Source organism: Macaca nemestrina, chromosome 9 (genome assembly GCF_043159975.1).
Source record: "Macaca nemestrina isolate mMacNem1 chromosome 9, mMacNem.hap1, whole genome shotgun sequence".
NCBI lineage: Eukaryota > Metazoa > Chordata > Mammalia > Primates > Cercopithecidae > Macaca > Macaca nemestrina.
The window spans coordinates 29419987-29439784 of NC_092133.1; the positions used below are offsets into that span (position 1 = coordinate 29419987).

General features: G+C 41.4%; 1 protein-coding gene and 1 long non-coding RNA gene across 9 annotated transcripts in view; one reads left to right on the plus strand and one right to left on the minus strand.

The window, feature by feature from the left end:
• Positions 1 to 1193: 1193 nt before the first annotated feature.
• LOC105478310 (uncharacterized) lies at positions 1194 to 9237 on the minus strand. 2 transcript variants are annotated; one of them, XR_011607671.1, is made up of 4 exons: positions 9194 to 9237; positions 7716 to 7879; positions 5745 to 5825; positions 1194 to 2320 (listed from the first exon to the last, which is right to left on the minus strand). It is a non-coding gene; the product is annotated as an uncharacterized lncRNA (long non-coding RNA). The 2 variants fall into 2 exon arrangements; XR_985241.2 differs by lacking the exon at positions 9194 to 9237 and having other exon boundaries at positions 7716 to 8533.
• Positions 8735 to 19798, plus strand: part of LOC105478311 (cilia and flagella associated protein 43) — a 107940-nt gene continuing 96876 nt past the window's right edge. For 3 of the 7 annotated variants that reach the window (XM_071069167.1, XM_011735430.2, XM_011735429.2), the window contains exons 1-3: positions 8748 to 8918; positions 10271 to 10524; positions 15742 to 15838. In XM_071069167.1, coding sequence (XP_070925268.1) covers positions 8854 to 8918; positions 10271 to 10524; positions 15742 to 15838 — 416 coding nt within the window. In that variant the 5' untranslated portion in view covers positions 8748 to 8853. Of the gene's footprint in view, positions 8919 to 10270; positions 10525 to 15166; positions 15187 to 15741; positions 15839 to 19798 lie in introns of those variants that run through there. The other 4 variants (XM_011735428.2, XM_011735432.2, XM_071069168.1 and 1 more) reach the window with 4 other exon arrangements.

Here is a 19798-nt window from a genome sequence, read left to right on the forward strand (position 1 = left end):
CATTATTTACATTATTTCTTTTTACACAGAGAAACAATGCCAACTTCTTTTTTTGACTTTTCTCATAAACAAGGTGCATTTCACAAAAAGCAAACAATTAGCTGATAAACAGGAAACCACTTACTCATTGACTTAATAAAATAAGTTCTAGTATGCTGTATGATCTTTTCACATGTTTAAATGGTCATAGAAAATTAATGGGAGAAAAACTTAGTGAAAGTCCATCTTGCAGATTATCTTGGAATTTGGCTGGAACCCTACAGAAGCCAGGACTGAAATGATCCCTTAGTGGGAAATAAGGATTTTTTTGTTCTGTGACTGGCTGTGGCCCGGTTTGGTTTTAGGGCTTGCTCAATGAACTTGAGTTAACCACTGCTCTTTTAGCCTTTAAGACAAGCTGAGTTCCAGAAAGGTATAAAATCTCACACTGAGGATTAGGCATATTCTGTCCAGGACTAGGCTGTTGGTGGCGAGGTGGAGATTTGCCAGGGAAGAGAAGATTGGGAGGGGCAGGGCTGGTTTGGGGGAGTTGGGCCCTTCCGAAAAATGGTGGAACACACTGGTTATTAGAAAAACTTGTGTGTCTTAGATTTTGTTTCTAATACCCACAAATCTTTCAATGTGAGAACTGGAACCGATTTCCCTAACTTATCCTTCCGAGTCCTTCTCTGCGATGGTCCGCATTTCCCCTTCCAGACTAAGAAAGAAAGGCCACTCATCCCTCTGTAACCTGGCACGGTCTAGGGGTCAGGTAATCTCCTGCCTATCAGAACATTCTGGTATCCCCAGAAACCCAGCTAGAGACTTCCCTTTCCATCTAAACCATAACACCAAGATTTCAAGAGTAAGATACACACGAGACTGCCTTTTCAATTTCATTCCATTCAGTTCCTCTTTTGCTGTAACACAGAGTAAGTTCAGCTTCCCAGGGTCACTGCTGATTCCAGGCCAGCATCTCTTTCCCGAAGTCTATATTCCCTGCCTACCTTTCATCCTCTGACAGTCACTTACTTTGGGAGCAGGGCAAGACTGGCCTCTTCTGCTCTAGGGTCGGCTTTAAAATTAAGGGAGGTCTCTAGCTGGGTTTCTGGGGATACCCGTAGATGATATTCAGGAGATTCCCTGACCCCTACACCGGGCCAGGTTGCAGAAGGATAGTGGCCTTTCTTTCTTAGTTGTGGTTAAAAGTATGAGGGTGGGTGGGGAGGGCTTGGTCAAAACACAAATAAGCAAAGTCATCAGGGGTGGCAAGAGAAAGTTTGACTTTTCCTCCTTGCTACTTTTTCCTGGGACCTGCAACATGAGATTTTGTCAGTCAGTTTTATGAGTTTTAAGAACGAAGCATGGTGTGTGTCTGCCCTCACATTTCTGCATAGAAACACATCTCCATTTCCTCCTCACTCTGTCTCGGTGAAGGACACCACCATCTCTGTGGTAATTAGAAATCTAGGAACATCCTTCACTCTCCTTTCTCCCTTGCCTCTTTTTATCAATCCATCACCAAATCCTATAGATTTTTACCTTTTAAAATAACTTTTTAATACACTGACTTACCAGTGGTTTTCAACTGGGGGTGATTGTGCCATCCAGGGGACATTTGAGAATGTGCACAGGCATTTTTGGTTGTCACAGCTGCAGAGGTGCTACATTGCCAAACACCCTACAATGCATAGGACTCTACCCACAGTCGCCAAATCCAGCCCAGAATACCGACAGTGCTGAATTTGAGAAATCCTGCGTTGGCTCCATTTGTTAGAAGAATGGAATAGACTCCCGACTGATCTGCCTATTTGAATTCTCCCTGTTTTCCCACCCCAGCCACTTGATAATCCTGCAGCCAAATGATCTTTTAAAAGCATAGACCTGATCCTGTCACTCCCCTGCTGAAAACCACTTAATGTCTTACAGGGAAGGAAAAGATGTGATACCTTTCCTCATCTATCATAAGGGTTATAGCTGACATTCCTATAACAAAAGACAGATTAACAAGAGAAAAGCATGAAAAAAAATTGTTAAATCAAAGTTTTACACAACACAGGAGGTTTCGGAAATAAAGACTCAAAGACCCAGGGAAAAGTATTTTTATGCTTGGGCTCCATGAAGAACAGACAGCTATGTAGAAAGGTGATTGGACAAAAAGGGTATGATGTAATGGTAACAGATTGAAAGGGGAACCCAGCAAGGCCTATCTGTTTACATTCTTCTTGACCTCTCTGAGTAGGATTCCTTCCTGCTGGGTATAGAGCAGGACTCCTCTGGAATAAGATGCTTATGATCCACATTAGACGGGCATGCCAGAGAATTTCTTTATGGCCAGTTCCTACAAATAAAGGCAGAGGAAGGTTAGAGTAATATTTCCAGGTTTTTGTGCTTTGCTTTGAGGGAGAGGGGTTCTATAATATATATAATATACATATTAATAGTTTCCATGACCCACCTTGGGGAAGAGGAATTCTGGTGTCTATGATTTGCTTTGGTGGAGAAATAGGGGCAGGAGACAGGAGAACAGAAAAACGTCAGAGAGAAACTTTGCTTCTGAGGCCTTCCAATCTTCTTTAATTCAAAGTATTCAGCATGCCAAAGCATCCTACTTTTATTTATTTATTTATTTATTTATTTATTTATTTATTTATTTTGAGATAGGGTCTCACTCTGTCACCTAGGCTGGAGTGCAATGGTGAGATCATGGCTTACTGCAGCCTCGACCTCCCAAGGCTCAAGTGATCCTCCTGCCTCAGCCTCCCAAATAGCTGAGACTATATGCACATGCCACCATGCCCAGCTAATTTTTGTATTTTTAGTAGAAATGAGGTCTCACTATGTTGCCTAGGCTGGTCTTGAACTCCTGGGCTCTAAGCCCCAGTAGTCTTTTCATGGCTCTTAAGATAAAGGCCAGAACTTTCAACTTGTCCTTCACCTGGCCATTGGTTCCTTCACTAGCCTCATTTTAAGTATTTTCTTCTTATCTCCCTCTGCGCCAATCACACTGCCCTTCCCAGTTCATCCAATCTGTGGCCCTGCCTTAGTGTCTTTATAAAAATTATCCTCAGCCCATCCCACCCCCATCCAGCAATCCCTCCTCATCGTTTGACCCTCAGTGAAAGCGGTGCATGCACACAGAGACCATCCCTATCACTGCCCGTTCAGCTCACGTTAAAGAACAAATTATTCAACGATACTTGCTAAAGCATGGTAAGGCTACCTTTACTCAGGACCATCATGAAAGGTGTAGGAACCATGACAATGGAAGTTTGAGAACAGAGCTCAACTCTAAATACAGCATGGGCAAGTGGGAATTTATAGCCAAGGAGCAGGTCAGTGGATGGAAAATTACTAATAGCAACTATCAGGGCTGATGGAGGATTCTTGCTAAATTGACCTAATGGGCTTCTTGCTGAAGACAGGTATGAAAGGAAAATAAATCTTGGGGCCCTCAAATCACTAAGCCAAAGGGAAAGCCAAGCTGGGAACTGTGTCAGGCAAATCTGCCTCCCATTTTATTCCTGTATAAGATAGCTACAAATATAAAAAAGCTACATATCCCCCCCCAATCAAATAATTTTCCCACAAGGAAATTCCTTGTGGACAACAGACAGACAGAACTCAAAGTCGTTCCTCTGGTCACAAGAGACAACTGTACATCTGATGGCTTTCTCTGCCCTGTTGTTTCACTAAGCCAGACTTAGACATAAGTGGCTATTCCTCTACCCTCCTCTCATATGTAAATTGTTGTATTCAGTGAAAAGCTAATCAGAGACTCAAAGGAATGTAATCTTTTGTCTCTTATCTCCCTATGACCTGACTGAACCTATGTACATCTTATACATATTGTGTAGGATGCCTCATGTCGCCCTAAAAATCCTTGGTATACAACCAAGCTGTGCCCCGACCACCTTGGGCACATGTCAGGACCTCCTGAGGCTGTGTCATGGGCATGTTCTTAACCTTAGAAAAATAAACTTTCTAAATTGATTGAGATCTGTCTCAGATATTTTGGGTTCACATAAGCCAAGGTAATCAGACATCACCTGGGGGACAGTAGAGAATAAGGAACCTGATCAGATATGGAGGGTGATCAGACATTGAGGACACTGATGGACTGACTTAGCAGTGTTGCCAAACTGACTTAGCAGTGTTCTTTGCTAAAACTGGATTTTACAAGGAAGGGCACAGACAAGCCTAGGAAAAGGTTCAAGAGTCCGATGAAAGTTTGGCCAGGCAGAGAATCTTTGTCACTAGGTGAGGATCCTAACATAAGCATTCATACTATTATGTTTCTTTTCTTCTTATTTCAATCTATAATTCTATTTGCGTAATGATATTGTTATAGGAAAGGGGTCCTGATCCAGACCCCAAGAGAGGGTTTTTGGATCTCATGCAAGAATGAATTCAGGGCGACTCTGCAGTGCAAAGTGAAAGCAAGTTTATTAAGAAAGTAAAGGAATAAAAGATGATACGCTAAACGAGGGGTGGATTATTCATGGCTCCCCTTTTTAGACCATCTAGGGTAACTTCCTGATGTTGCCATGGCATGTATAAACTGCCATGGAGCTGGTGAGAGTATAGCAATGAGGACAACCAGAGGTCACTCTCGTCGCCATTTTGGTTTTGGTGAGTTTTGGCAGGCTCCTTTGCTGCAAACTATTTTATCAGCAAGGTTTTTATGACCGTATTTTGTGCTGACCTCCTATCTCATCCTTTGACTTAGAATGCCTAACCATCTGGAAATGCAGCCCAGTAGGTTTCAGCTTCATTTTACCCAGCTCCTATTTAAGCTGGAGTTGCTCTTGTTCACACGCCTCTGACATTTCCCACCTCTCTTTTATAAGAGAACCCTTAATCCTAAGGGTTGCAGAGGGACAAGGATCCATCTTTTGTAACTTCTTCAGGCTGAATAGGGGCAATGATATTCCTGCCTAACTATGAGGGTCTCTTGCATTCAGGGTAGAGAGGAGCTCAGTCAGAGAGCATCAGTATGGTAAGGTCCATTCAAAACTCTTGAGTTTTGACAAAAAGTGATATCTGGAAGATTAATACGTGTTTAAGAAAACATTTAGTAAGCTTGTCCTGTATTCCTACACAAAGAGTATAACAGCAATATATTGCACAAGTGTAAAGCAAAATAAGTAAAGTTATTCCGAGTAAGCTAAATTAGAAGGCTTTTCATGAATTGGGCAGCTATTGGAACTAAGCTGACATGGGGTTATTAGCTGAATGTGATGTGCCAAGAATTAGAATACTGATCCAGATTTTTATATTACCCATCCCTTTTGTTTCTTCTGAGCAGCAGTCAGAGATCATTGGTTGGTTTACAGGAATAAGCAGGGTTAGCCTAAATTGCAGAAATAAACTTAAAAACAACTAATGAGACTAGAATTTAATAACAAGTATACCATAGTTCTTGAAACATAATATTACTCTCTCCAGTTTCTCATTTTTGCTAAAGACAAATCATGGTAAGACTGATTTGCTTTGTTATACTTGGCCTGATTATTTGTATAAAGTGCAACAAGAATAATTATTTTTCACATAGGCTCTTTTTAAATTGGCTTTGATGGAACTCTGCTCTATAGAAGTGATCTTAGATAAGACTTCATAAAGCCAAGCTCAGCCATGTGTTTGTACCCTCAAATATCTATGATTTGAGTAAATTCCTGTCCTCTTGGGGTCCCAAGATAACCTGGGACTCCTGGACCTGTCAGAAAGTGACATTCTTTACTTATCACAGGTCATTCTTTACTTACCTTTACAGGGACTGTTGCAGACAAGATCTGAGGCCAATTCTCCAAGGGGTTTTTATTGGCTTTACAAGTCAAGTTTGATTCCTTAAAGGAAAGCACACCATTCCAGTTAAAGCTTTGGTAATAACCAATTAGCCAATTGTGTTCTGTTACAAAAGAAAACAGATCCTTATTGCATGTATGCAAATAACTATGTAGACATAAATTAAGAATACTCACAAATAGTTTCCAAATTTTGGAAAAATTAGGTAGAGAGAAACAAATATACTCCAAATTTTGTTCACAGAAGTACACTCAATTGCTAAAAGCTGTAAATAGCTCAAAAGAAAAGTTTCCTTGACTCTGATATTCATGAACATTCCAGCTCTTCATGAGGGTTCTGAAAGTTGTTTCCTCTATTCTAATGTTACAATTTCCAAAGTTATTAGAAACCTGCATTTAGGAACAACTGCTAGAGTTCTATAGTTGATTACAAACCACCTTCTAAAGAGGATTAGAACAAGAAAACAATTGTGGGTGATAAAAAGTTTTAGGATAGCCACTATTAAAGCCACAATTGATAAGGAAACTTGGTTACTTCTGTGGCACACAAAATTTGACATAACAATTATAATTATTAATAACCTACACTAAGTCATATTAGAATTATAAGCATTTCTCATAACTTTGTAACATATACCAATAACACATTTATGCAAATATAGTCCAAAAAAAGCAAAACACCATTTCATATTTGATAATGCTTCCTGTATGACTGTTATACCAAATAACCCAAATTTTACCTTTACATTAATGTGCTATTAATGTTAAACCCAATTTTTAATAAAACCTTATAGAAATATTTACCCAATTTTAATGTTTAACCATAAGGTAAGAGTCTTATAAACCTTGTATAACCCTTTACAATTGTGTGTGTGTGTGTGTGTGTGTGTGTGTGAAAGAGCAGATCAATTCTCTAAGAAAAACCTATTGTGCTTTTATTCCAATGTTTAATTTATGGAAAAACTGAATGAAACCCCTGTAACTTTAGCCAATATGTTCATACACGGAATCTCTTACAATTAATTTTTATAAACCTTCCACAACTTATTTAAACCTTTAGATTTTTTTTTTTTTTACTTAAAGTAATCCTTTAACACTTAAATGTAGGCAGAAAAAAAATCCACATTCCCATGACTTCTTATAAGCTTTCACCAAAAACACATTTTACTTTCTTTACACACCTTGCATGTAAAATTGTTTCTTTAGTAGTTTTAATTACATGTTATAATGTCAACTCTTAGCAACTTTTATTTTTGGTGAAAACCTTGGTAAGTAAGAGATTTTAATCGTGTCCTAGGTGTGAAGCCTAGCCTAGGACACACCAGGCAGAAGTACAGATAAGAGCTGACTCTCCAGCATAGCTAGAGAGCATGGCTAACTCCACATGTCCACAGGGATCAGCCTTACTTAAGCAGTCAAGTTGTACAGTAAGAGTCATAGGGCATTGTATGAAGCATTTAGGAGGCCTAACAATCTGTGAATTGTACAACATTTCTTGTATAAAATCACTTTCATAAATCCTTTCACAACTTACACAGACCATCTGAGACAATGTGAATATCTAGCCCAACTCCCTGGATCCCACCAGTCTCTAAGTTCCAAGAAGAAAGAAATTTTATTTGTTTTCCTATTTTTTCCAAGTGACTAGCACATGCACGAATGCATGCGGGATGCTCTGTAAATATTTGTGAAAGAAATGGAGAGAAGAAAGCAAGACAGGAAGGAAAGACATAAAGAAAGGAAGGGAAGGGTAGAGAAGGGAAGAGGACTGGAGGGAAAGGAAGGAGAAGGGTAAGGGAGGGAGTCTAAGGGAAGGTATGGGAGAGAAAAGGGAATGACAAGCTGCCAACCATTCAATCAGGTTACTTCCAGAGCTGTCTGCTTCCCTGAGGAAGCAAGAGGGTACATTTCAAAGTGTTATGTGGTACTTACGGGCTTGGAGCTCTAAATTAGGCTAGACCTGCATTTAAGTCCCACTCAGGGCCGGGCAAGGTGGCTCACGACTGTAATCGCAGCACTCTGGAAGGCCAAGGTGGGCGAATCACTTGAGGTCAAGAATTTGAGACCAGCCTGGTCAACATGGTGAAATCCCATCTCTACTAAAAATACAAAAAATTAGTTGGGCGTGGTGGCATGTGCCTGTAATCTCAGCTACTTGGGAGGCTGAGGCAGGAGAATCGCTTGAATTCAGGAGGTGGAGGTTGCAGTGAACCAAGATTAAGCCACTGCCCTCCAGCCTGGGCAACAGAGTGAGACCCTGTCTCAACAATAAATAAATAAATAAATAAATAAATAATATAAATACAGTCCCACTCAACTTTGTAGCCATGGACAAATTATGTGCTTCTCTTTTCCTCACGTTACCTGTCTGCAAAATGGGGATCATGGGAGATGTGAAGACATTGCAACAATGTTTGGCACAGTCTGCACTCTAAATGCAAGTCTGTTTAGAAATTTATTAATTTTAAAAAAGTATTATTTATTTAGAGACAGGTCTCGCTCTGTCGCCCAGGTTGGACTGCTGTGGCGTCATCCCAGCGCACCGCAGCCTTGAACTCCTGGGCTCAAGCGATCCTCCCACCTCAGTCTCCCAAGTAGCTGGGACTACAGGCGTGCACCGCCACGCCCGGCTGCTTTTTAAAATTTTTTGTAGAGGTGGGGCACGGGCGCGGCAGGTGTCGCTCTATTGTCCAGGCTGGTCTTCAATTCCTAGCCTCAAGGGATCCGCCCGCTCTGACCTTCGAAAACGCGGAGATTGTACGCATGAGTCTTACTTGCAATTATTGGCCCGGACCTGGGCCTTTCCAGCCCACACTCGGAGGGGCCCGCCCCTCGCTTGGCTTGCCGCTCACCCATTGGCCGAGAGCGGCCGACCTTCCACCAGTCTGCTCGGCCCAGGAGGGAGCGGGCCAAAGCACAGAGCCAATGGGCGCGGGGCTTACGGTCTCCGGGATACAGGTGTACACAGTGGCGGCGTCGCAGTCGGCAGCCCGGTGGCGGAGGAAAGGTAACCGACCCGCCCTGGGGTACTGCGTGCGCTGCCCGCTCCCGCCTGAGGAAAACACTGCCCATGGCGCAAGGCCGGGAGCGCGACGAAGGTTATCACTCCGCCGGCGGCGCGTCCCTGTCCGTGAGGTGCGGTGTCCACGGCCCCGCGACCGCTCTGGGTCCCGCGGAACCTCCTGCCCCACGTCCCCTCCTCCCTCCTCTCCCTCCGGTTCCTTGGGGCGGCTTTCCCTGCAGCTTCGACCCCTTCCCCTCTGCCCCTGTTGCCTTCTCGCAGCCTCCCTACCCGTGTGACCTCCCCTGTCCGCTCCCCATCCACTTGTTCCTTGACTCCGTCCCCAGTTGTCTTTCCCTCTCCTTATTCTGCGACCCTGACCGCCCTCCCCCACCCCCGCCTCCCTTACCCAGCAACGCCCCCTGCACCCTTCATCTCTTCCTTCTGGCTCAGGATTCCCGCTAGTGATCCGGGTCCCCTGATCACATCCCCCTCCCCCTCCCTCCCACCGGCGACAGCCGGGATCCCGTCCTTGCCACCTTTGATGATTTCCCCCAAAGTTAGGACCTTGAATCCTTCTAACTCCCATCCACTAGCTTTGGATTTATTTGCATTTATAGTGGCCTTTGAAAAGCATCAAGCACTGCGCAGATATAGGTGGTATTTTTTTTTTTTCTGCATTCTAGGGTGTTCCTCCCAGCCCTCACCTCCACCCTATAGAGCATCCCCTGCTAGTCCTGGACACTCTAATGTCTCGAGGTTTCCCACCAAACCAGTGTCCTTCACTTGCCTTTTCCACCATCTTCAAGCGTATCTTTAATATTTAAATAAAAATAGAATCTCCATCTCCTCTCCTTCTTTCTATCACACACTTAGCACGCACTCCTTACTTGAGAGTATGTTCTTTTTGTGTGCTAGCCTTTCATTCACATCGACTTCGTTCCTTTTATTTTCTACATTTATTTGTATTTTTAAATCTAAAATATGGCCACATACTCTTCATCTGTGTAAATAAGCAATTTTCCTACTCCGCTTACAACCACAAAGCAGGTTGTCCTATGCAAAGTTTTTTTTAAAGTTCATTTTAAAAAATCAAACTAATTATAAAAGAATGGCTCAGAATGCCATTGTGTTGAGATCAAGCTCTTTTGTCTGTTGTTTGCACTTTTTGTCTTCCAAGAATACAAGACCCCAGAAGTCTTTCTGAGACTTTCTCAGGTTTGGTCAGAGAGTTTCCTTTGCTGAAAAAGTTATCTGAAGAAGGCCTGGGACACCTATGGGACTTTAGGTCTACATTTAAATTTCTATAATTCATTGACTCAAACGGATCTCACAGCCAGCATGTGTGTTCTTTTATCTTAGAGACTGGGGGCAGAAAGGACATGGAAATAGAAATGTTTCAAAGATTTTGATGACCCTTTGCTTTGTTTAAAAAAAAAAGTATTTGAAATGTATTATATTGATGTTGACATATCTTTTCCCAAAGATGGGTGCAAGGATTCCCTAAGCAGAATGTTCATTTTGTCAACAACAACACCATTTGCTACCCTTGTGGGAATTATGTAATATTTATTAATATTGAAACCAAGAACAAGACTGTACTCCAGTGTAGTAATGGAATTGTGGGCGTCGTGGCAACTAACATCCCCTATGAAGTTGTGGCTTTTTCTGACCGGAAGCTAAAACCCCTCATCTACATATACAGCTTTCCAGGATTGACCAGAAGGACCAAATTGAAAGGTATTCTGGAGAACCCTTCCTCTGCCCATAATTGAAGGATTTTGTTTAAAGATTTGACTAAATCTATTATGTGAAGGTTTCTTTTTTGAAAGGTGTTTGTTTGTTCGTTTGTTTTTGAGATGGAGTCTTGCTCTGTCACCCAGGCTGGAGTGCAGTGGCACGATCTCAGCTCACTGCAACCTCTGCCTCCCAGGTTCAAGTGATTCTCCTGCCTCAGCCTCCTGAGTAGCTGGGATTACAGGTGTGCACCACCACGCTCGGCTAATTTTTGTATTTTTAGTAGAGGCGGGGTTTCTCCATGTTGGTCAGGCTGTTCTCGAACTCCTGACCTAGTGATCCGCCTGCCTCGGCCTCCCAAAGTGCTGGGATTACAAGCATGAGCCACCATGCCTGGTCTGGCTTTTTTTTTTTTTTTTTAAATACACATTTTTAAAGAAGGAATCAAGCTGATCACTGAGGATTTAATTATGTTAGCTAAAGCCTTGCTGTTCAAAGTGTGGTCTGTTTACCAGCAACATTGGTGCTACCTGGGAAGCTTGTTATAAATGCAGAAACTTGGCTCCCACACCAGATCTACTCAATCAGAATCTGCATTTTAACAAAATTGCCCAGATGATTCATACGCACATTAAACTTTGAGAAGCACTGGACTAGAAGACTATCGCCTTTTTCAGAACAATGATTTTTCTTCTTTCCTAATATTTGTTGAAAATCCAGGTGAATTAATGTTTGTATAGCTTCTAAAGTCAAGTCTCTGAGCCTCAATTTCCTCATCCATGAAATAGGGATAAAGATAGTGTCTAATGTGAAGGCTGTGGTGATGATGATAGATGAAATTATATAATATATTGTATATGTATGTATGCCAAGTGCTCAATGTTGCCTACCATTTGAATTATTACTGTTTATTTTATTTTATTTATTTTATTTTAACAGAGTCTGGCTCTATCACCCAGGCTGGAGTAGAGTGGCATGATCTTGGCTCACTACAGCCTCCACCTCCTGGGTTCAAGTGATTCTCCTGCCTCAGCCTCCCAGGTAGCTGGGATTACAGGCTTGCACCACCGTGTTTGGCTTTTTTTTTTTTTTTTTTAATGTTTGTGGCAGAGGATGGGGTTTTACCATGTTGGCCAGGCTGGTCTCGAACTCCTGGCCTCAAGTGATCCACCCACCTCCGTCTCCCAAAGTGCTGGGATTACAGGTATGAGCCACTGCGCCCGGCCTACTGACTCCTTCTTAGATACAGCTGACCCATACTGAGCTGCTGCACATCTGCTGGAGCCTCCAGCTAATGATTCCCTCATTGGACACCCCATGGGCAGAAAGCTCATGCTTGAGGCTGGACTTAGCTCTGTAGTCTTAAGGGTCAAATAAGTATTTGGGTGAAGTCAGGGAACTTCACTATAATTTATAATACTTCGTTTGTGGTGAAATTTGCATTCTCAACAGTTTAAGACAACTTTTAAAACATAACCCATTCACATGTTGGGAACTATCTAGGTGGACCATAACTACACTTTATCTTAAACATTTCCCCAGGTTGGTTATTTGGCTATAGTTCTGTTTGAGCCAATTAAAAGTTAGTTCAAACCAATACCCAAGAGTCATACTGAATAATGATGCCCTAAAGGAATTCCAATTCCCAGTAATATTAATCAGTAATATTAATCAGACCTGTTTTCACTGTTATTTAATATCAACCTGGAAGTTCTAGCCAATGCAACAAAATATAAAACTGAAGAAAAATATAGCTATGGGAAAGGAGATGATGGATAATGCAATAGTCTGCTAGGACTAACAAAAGAATGCACAGTAAGACGCTGGTTTTGAAATAAGTACCCATTAGAAATAAGAAATAAGTACCCAATAAGTACCCATTAGAAGATACACAGACTTAGAAATAATTAAAAAAAAAAAAGTGTGAGTGACCTAGGTGAAGAAAACTACAAGAATCACTGATTTAAAATATTTAAATGTATAGAAATATATTCCTGGATGGAAAGCCTGGTTATTATAAATATATTTCTGAGATTTGTCATAGAAAGTAATTTGTAGGTTTATCATATGTTTTAGACAGCAAGGAGTACTCAAATGATTCCGAAATTCATCTGGGAAAATAAAACATAGAGAATGAGAATAATTTGAAAGAGAATGATGGCAAGGCATTTTAATATTATGGTGCCATAGTAATTAGAATTGTGGCATTGGTGCAGGGATCACCAGATCAGTGGGAGAGTTGAAGACTTGGGACAGAATCTAAATTATATAAAAGCTGAGTAAATGAAGAAAGAGGCTGTCACCAAAAAGAAGGAGGAAGAGGAGGAGGAAGAAGAAAAGGAGGAGGAGGGAGGAATAAGGAGAAGAAGGAAGAAGAAAAAATATAGATTATTCAACAGTAGTGTTAAGAAAATGCATATTTTAACAAAAGTATCAAGTTAGATACTCATGGTCTATATCGGATGAAAATAAGCATTCAATATAAATAACAAATCCACTTGAACATAGTAGAAAATACAGGCTGGGCACGCTGGCTCCTGCCTGTAATCCCGTCACTTTGGGATTCCAAGGCAAGTGGATCATGAGGTCAGGAGATCAAGACCATCCTGGCCGACATGGTGAAACCCTGTCTTTACTAAAAATACAAAAGTTAGCTGGGCATGGTGGCATGTGCCTGTAATCCCAGCTACTCAGGAGGGTGAGGTGGGAGAATTGCTTGAGCCCAGGAGGCAGAGATTACAGCGAGCCAAGATCACGCCACTGCATTCCAGGCTGGCAACATGGCGAAACTCTGTCTCAAAATATATATTTTATATATATATATATATATATATATATATATATATATATATATATAGAGAGAGAGAGAGAGAGAGAGAGAGAGAGAGAGAGAGAGAGAGAGAGAGGAGAAAATACAGTAGAATAGAAGAGTGATTCCAGGAAGGGGAAGAACTTTTCACACAAAACAAAAACTTTAAGACAGACATATTTGACAGACATTGTATATATATTTAAAACTGATTAACATCAAAACACCATGAAAAATTAAAAGGGAAATAATAAACTGGGTAAAATATTTGGACAAATGTGATCAAATATTTTCAGAGCATTAATGAAACAAGAACAAAACAAACAGCCTCTTAGAACAATGGAAAAGAAATTAACCCAGACAAATCACTAAACTGCAAATGACCAAAGACATCAAAAAATGTTTTGTCTCAAAATTTGTTTTAAAAAGTATGATTTAAACCAAGATACTATTTTTCTGCCTATCAAGGTCACAACTTTTTTAAGATCATAATTGCTAGGTAGAATGCAGTGAAACTGGTAGCACTCTTATTTGCTGAAGGTGGGACTATATATTGGTAGAGTCTTTCTGTGAAGTAAATATTTACTCTATTTGACTCAGTATACTCGCTTCAAGACGAATTCAATTTTTAGGAAATGGTTACAAATATAGTCAAAGATTTACATGCAAAAGAGTTTAAAAAGCACTGTCATAATAGCACAAGATTGGAGCAACCTACATCTCCAGTATTGTGGATATAGTTAAATAAAATATACTATACAGGGGTATTATGCAAACATTAAAAATCACACATTTAAAGAAGTGTTAAGATAATATAAAATTGTCAATATAACGTAAATTAAAAACCAACTTGAGGTAGCACTATAATCCAATTCCATCTAAAAATGGATTATCATATGTGTGTGTGTGTGTGTGTGTGTGTGTGTGTATATATATATATATATATTATGAGACAGAGTCTCACTCTGTCACCCAGGCTGGAGTGCAGTGGTGCAATCTTGGCTCACTGCAACCTCTGCCTCCCGGGTTCAAGCGATTCTCCAACCTCAGCCTCCTGAGTAGCTGGGATTACAGCTGCCTGCCACCACGCCCAACTAATTTTTGTATTTTTAGTAGAGACGGGGTTTTACCATGTTGGCCAGGCTGCTCTCGAACTTCTGACCTCAGTGATCCACCTGCCTTGGCCTCTCAAAGTGCTGGGATTTCAGGCGTGAGCTCTCTCTCCCAGCCTCATATATAATATTTAATCTATGGCTAGTATAGCTATAAAAAGCAAAGTTATATTTAAAGAAAATATATATGTATGTATTTTTTCAAGTAAACACAGAAGAAAATTCTAGAAAGAAATTTACCAAGTTTGGTGGTAGGATTATAGAGAATATATTTTTCTCTCTTTTTTTTTTTTTGGCATTTTCTTCAAATACCATATTTTCTAAGATTTAAAGAATATCTAAAGTTGGTCATCTTCAATTGTGGAGGGAAACATCTGTTTAGCAAGCATTTAAAAATCATTAAGGTCTCTGCCTACAGAAAAACTAGTTTTTGTAGTGAATCTCAATAAATACACTTTTTTCTTTGTTGATTAGACTATGCTGAATATATTCAATAAATGACAGAAGCAAAATTTCAGGATTATATTATGGTCAATTAAAATGAGAATGAGAAGAAAAGCAGAAAACAGCTATTAAAAATCCACAGAACAAGCAATAGAGACATAAACATACAAAGACAGACTGAGGTGAGGGCAAAGCTTGCACCTGTGCAACCCCACTGAAGAGCGGATGAAGAAGAGGGAAAATCAGACCACTCTGTACTGGGAAGCACAGACAGGCTCTTCTTGTTTTGGCCTCCCCGTGGTATGCATTTTAAAACATGTTGTTGCTAAGACTTTGGAATTCATGTTGCTTTTCATCAACTATAGGTACAAAGGAGTAGGTCACTTTTTATAGCCATTCCATAAGCTGGAAGATATTAAGCTAAGGGCCAGATATGGCCTAAGATAAAAGAAATAAGGAAGTAAGCTAGAATTATTACAACTCCCCAAGATATTTAAAGATGCCTAAATAACTATTCTAATTACAATGTCTCATATATTTATGAGATGATTCTTGGGTCATTTCAAACTATGCTGGGACATGCATGGTGCAGTATGCTCAGTTCTGCATTGAAGTCTAGAGCTAGTAACCTCATGGTCTTAATTCACTTTAATATATTTTACAAATGGGTCTTAGCTTTGCTCTAAGCTTTCTGTTCATGGTCTTAGAAATTAGCCAGGATCTTTCTTATTCTAATAGTTAAATGCTTTTGAATTATGTGAAAATCATTAGCAAAGGAAAATAAACTGTAAGATCATAGTTAACTGAACATGGTCTTAACATAATCAAATCCTGATAATGGATTTTATATTTTAGGCAACATTCTCCTGGACTACACTTTGCTTTCATTCAGTTACTGTGGCACCTACCTGGCTAGTTACTCCTCTCTCCCAGAATTTGAACTAGCCCTTTGGTAAGTTTCAGCATCCTGTGGAATTCCTTTTACTGGGTTACATTACATTTTCCTCTTACTTTTCTGGATTTTATCAAAGGAAATAGACATCAAAAATCTGAAACAAGCTGGGTTTAGACATCAAAAATCTGAAACAAGACGGGTTTCACCATTTTGGCCAGGCTGGTCTTGACCTCCTAACCTCAGGTGATCCACCCACCTTTGTCTCCCAAAGTGCTGGGATTACAGGCATGAGCCACCATGCCCGGCCATAAAATTTTTTTATGTCACCATAATCAAGATAATAAATACATCTATCAGCCAGGCGCAGTGGCTCGTGCCTGTAATCCCAGCACTTTGGGAGGCTGAGGCGGGCGAATCACGAGGTCAGGAGGCGAGACCATCCTGGCTAATATGGTGAAATCCCGTCTCTACTAAAAATACAAAAAATTAGCTGGGTGTGGTGGCGGGCGCCTGTAGTCCCAGCTACTTGGGAGGCTGAGGCAGGAGAATGGCGTGAAGCCAGGAGGCGGAGCTTGCAGTGAGTCGAGATGGCGACACTGCACTCCAGCCTTGGTGACAGAGCAAGACTCTGTCTCTAAATAAATAAATAAATTCATCCATCACCCCAAAAGTTTCCTTGTGTTCCTTCAGAGCTTCCTTATTAGCCTTTGTCAGTGATGGGGTTTCTGTCACTCTAGTTTGCATTTTCTGGTAGTTCATATACAGGGAGTCATACAGTGTATATTCTTTTGTCCGGCTTCTTTCATGCAGCATAGTTATTTTGAAATTATCTTATGTTGCTGCATATATGTGTCAATAGTCATTCCTTTCTATTCCATGGTATGGATATACCATACTTTATTCACCTGCTGATGGATGTACTGTATTAGCTTGCTAGGGCTTCTGTAACAAAGTATCACAAACTGAGTGTCTCGAATAACAGAAACTATCATCTCACAGTTCTGGATACATAAGATAGGAAGCAGCTGGGGAGAGATGACAAGTGCATAAATTCTGATAGTTCCAAAAGCAGAAGGCTCCAATTGTCCTTCCTAAATGCAATCTGTGAATGTTAAAAAAGCAGTGAAGTGGAATGAGCACAAATGTGTTAGTGTAACAGACTTAGACCTGAATCCTGGCTCCACAAATTACTAGCTGTGTGATCTTAGAAAGGCTGAGCCTTCGTTTCTTCCTCTGTAAAGTGGATATATCAAAATCTCCTAAATATGGTTTTTCTAATAATTCATTGACTAAAAGTATGCATCATACCTAATAGTGTCTATTATATTATATTTATTTAAGTCTGAGTTTCAAAGGTGATGATTCTTAGGCTAATTCTGGGCCACCAATATATTTTGTTTTGGCCATAAAGTATTTTTTTTTTTTTTTTTTTGAGACGGAGTCTCGCTCTGTCGCCCAGGCTGGAGTGCAGTGGCGCAATCTCGGCTCACTGCAAGCTCCGCCTCCCGGGTTCACGCCATTCTCCTGCCTCAGCCTCCCGAGTAGCTGGGACTACAGGCGCCCGCCCCTGCGCCCGGCTAATTTTTTCTATTTTTAGTAGAGACGGGGTTTCACCATGGTCTCGATCTCCTGACCTTGTGATCCGCCCACCTCGGCCTCCCAAAGTGCTGGGATTACAGGCGTGAGCCACCACGCCCGGCCATGCCATAAAGTATTTTTAAAATTGGAAAAATTTAGAGAAAAAGTTATCTGTATAGCCTTTCTCAAATACAGGCAACCCTGGACCTGTATTCCCACATGGTCACAGTCTGGTGTGGGCTAGTAAGTAGGTACTCATTCTAGATGCCCACCACCTTAAGCAGGGGTCGGTAAACGATGGCCCATAGGCCAAATCTGGCCCACCGCCTGTTTTTGTAAATAAAGTTTTATTGGAACATGCTTATTTGCTTATATATTATCTATGGCTGCTTTTGCTCTATAATGGCAGACTTGAGTTGTAATAGAGCCCATATATGGTCTGCAAAGCTAAAAAGATTTACTGTCTGGTCCTTTATAGAAAGAGCTTGCCAACCCCTGTCTTAGAAGTGTTTATACTCAGTACATTTCGTTCATTTACATTAACTTCCTGGCCCCTGTAAGCATTTGAGTTTGCTCACTGGATTTAATTCGTTCAGTAAATTTGTATCTCCTGCTTCCTGCTGGATATAAAATGTATCTCTTCTTAGGTACATTTTAGGTATATCTGAGCCTTTTGTAGGGGGCATTTTTGATAAGCTGAAGTGAGACTGAGACTATGGGTAGGTAGTATCTCCTCTCCGTCCCAACCCTTCCCCTAGATTTGTTTGCATGTCTTAATATTCATGTGCACTTCTGTTTAAGAAATTTGAGTCAGGGGGAGAGACAAGCGGGCAGGAGTGAGGAGGGCAGGGGAGGATAGGGTAGATGCTGTGGGGAGGACCAGACACTGCTCTATCATGAGAAAATTCTCAGTGAGGCCCTGTGGCAGCAGAGGTGCCCTGGGGCCCAAGAATGAGTATGAACAGAGCTGTGAGACAGACCCTCCTCCAGCCTCTGCTCTGCAAACCCAAGATCGGAAGCTTTGGGAGCAACCCTGATGGCACCCTCGGGTGCTGCATAGAAATGTGAATGGGATTTAATCCTGTGATGAGGCCCAATAGTCCTCTTCACCAAGTAGCTTTGCCAGCAATGGGCCTAAACACGAGGGAGCTAGAAGATGAACAGGGCATAGGATGCATCTCACTTGGTGACAGCAGTTAGTCTGTGGACCCTGGGGACCCCAGAAATAATTTAGTAAAAGTTCAAAAGAGGTGAACTTCTGGAAGTCAGACCAGGAGGAGCTCAAGTACCATGATTTGACTCCTGGAAATAAATTTGTCTAAAAAGACTTTACCTTTGTGTTCTAATGTTTTAAAAGAGCAGAATGGATTCACATATTATTTGTGTAATTAAAAATAACAACTTTGAAAAAGAATCTAAAATAGGTGGGGAATGGTCTCATGGTTGTAGTCCCAGGCTGGTGGGGTCTGGGATATCTGGGCTTCATAAGCAAAGACAATGTGCTATACACCAGCCATACTACCACCAGCAGTTTCATTAGAGAGGCATTCACTGAGATTTCCAATGGGTTAGTGCATTTAATCCTTGCCTCCCCGCTGCAACAACCCCCATGAGACATCTATGATGGTCCTCATTTTAAAGAAAGAGACTGAAACTTCAGAGATATGAGACGTTAAAGCAGAATTTTCAAACAGATTGTGAGATGTAAGATGGTTTTATATAACTCCTTAAAAATGGAACCAGCAGGAAAACGAAAGAAGCTGGTCCCTGTCTTAGTAAGTCGTCACAAGATCCCATGGACTGGGTGGCTTATAAACAACAGAAATGTTTCTCACAATTCTGGAGGCTAGAAAGTCCAAGATCAAGGCACCAGGAGCTTCAGTGTCTGGTGAGGGCCTGCTTCCTGATTCATGGATGATAATTTCCACCATGTCCTCACATGGTTGAAGGGATGAGCTAGATCTCTTTTTATAAGGACACTCATCTCAATCATGAGGGCGCTGCGCCCTTGACCTGATCACTCCCCAAAAGTCCCAATACCCCAATACCATCACCATTGGGGTTAGGATTTCAACATACAAATTTGGGGGCAGGCACAAACAGACCATAGCAATTCCTGAGTGCTTAAAAGAACACACACACAGCTGGGCACGGTGGCTCACGCCTGTAATCCCAACACTTTAGGAGGCCAAGGTGGGCGGATCACCTGAGGTCAGGAGTTCAAGACCAGCCTGGCCAACATGGCAAAACCCAATCTCTACAAAAAATACAAAAATTAGCCAGACATGGTGGTGGGTGCCTGTAATCTCAGCTACTCGGGAGGCTGAGGCAGAAGAATCACTTGAACCTGGGAGGCAGAGGTTGCAGTTAGCTGAGATCGTGCCACTGCACTCCAGCCTGGGTGACAGAGCGAGACTCCATCTCAAAACACACACACAC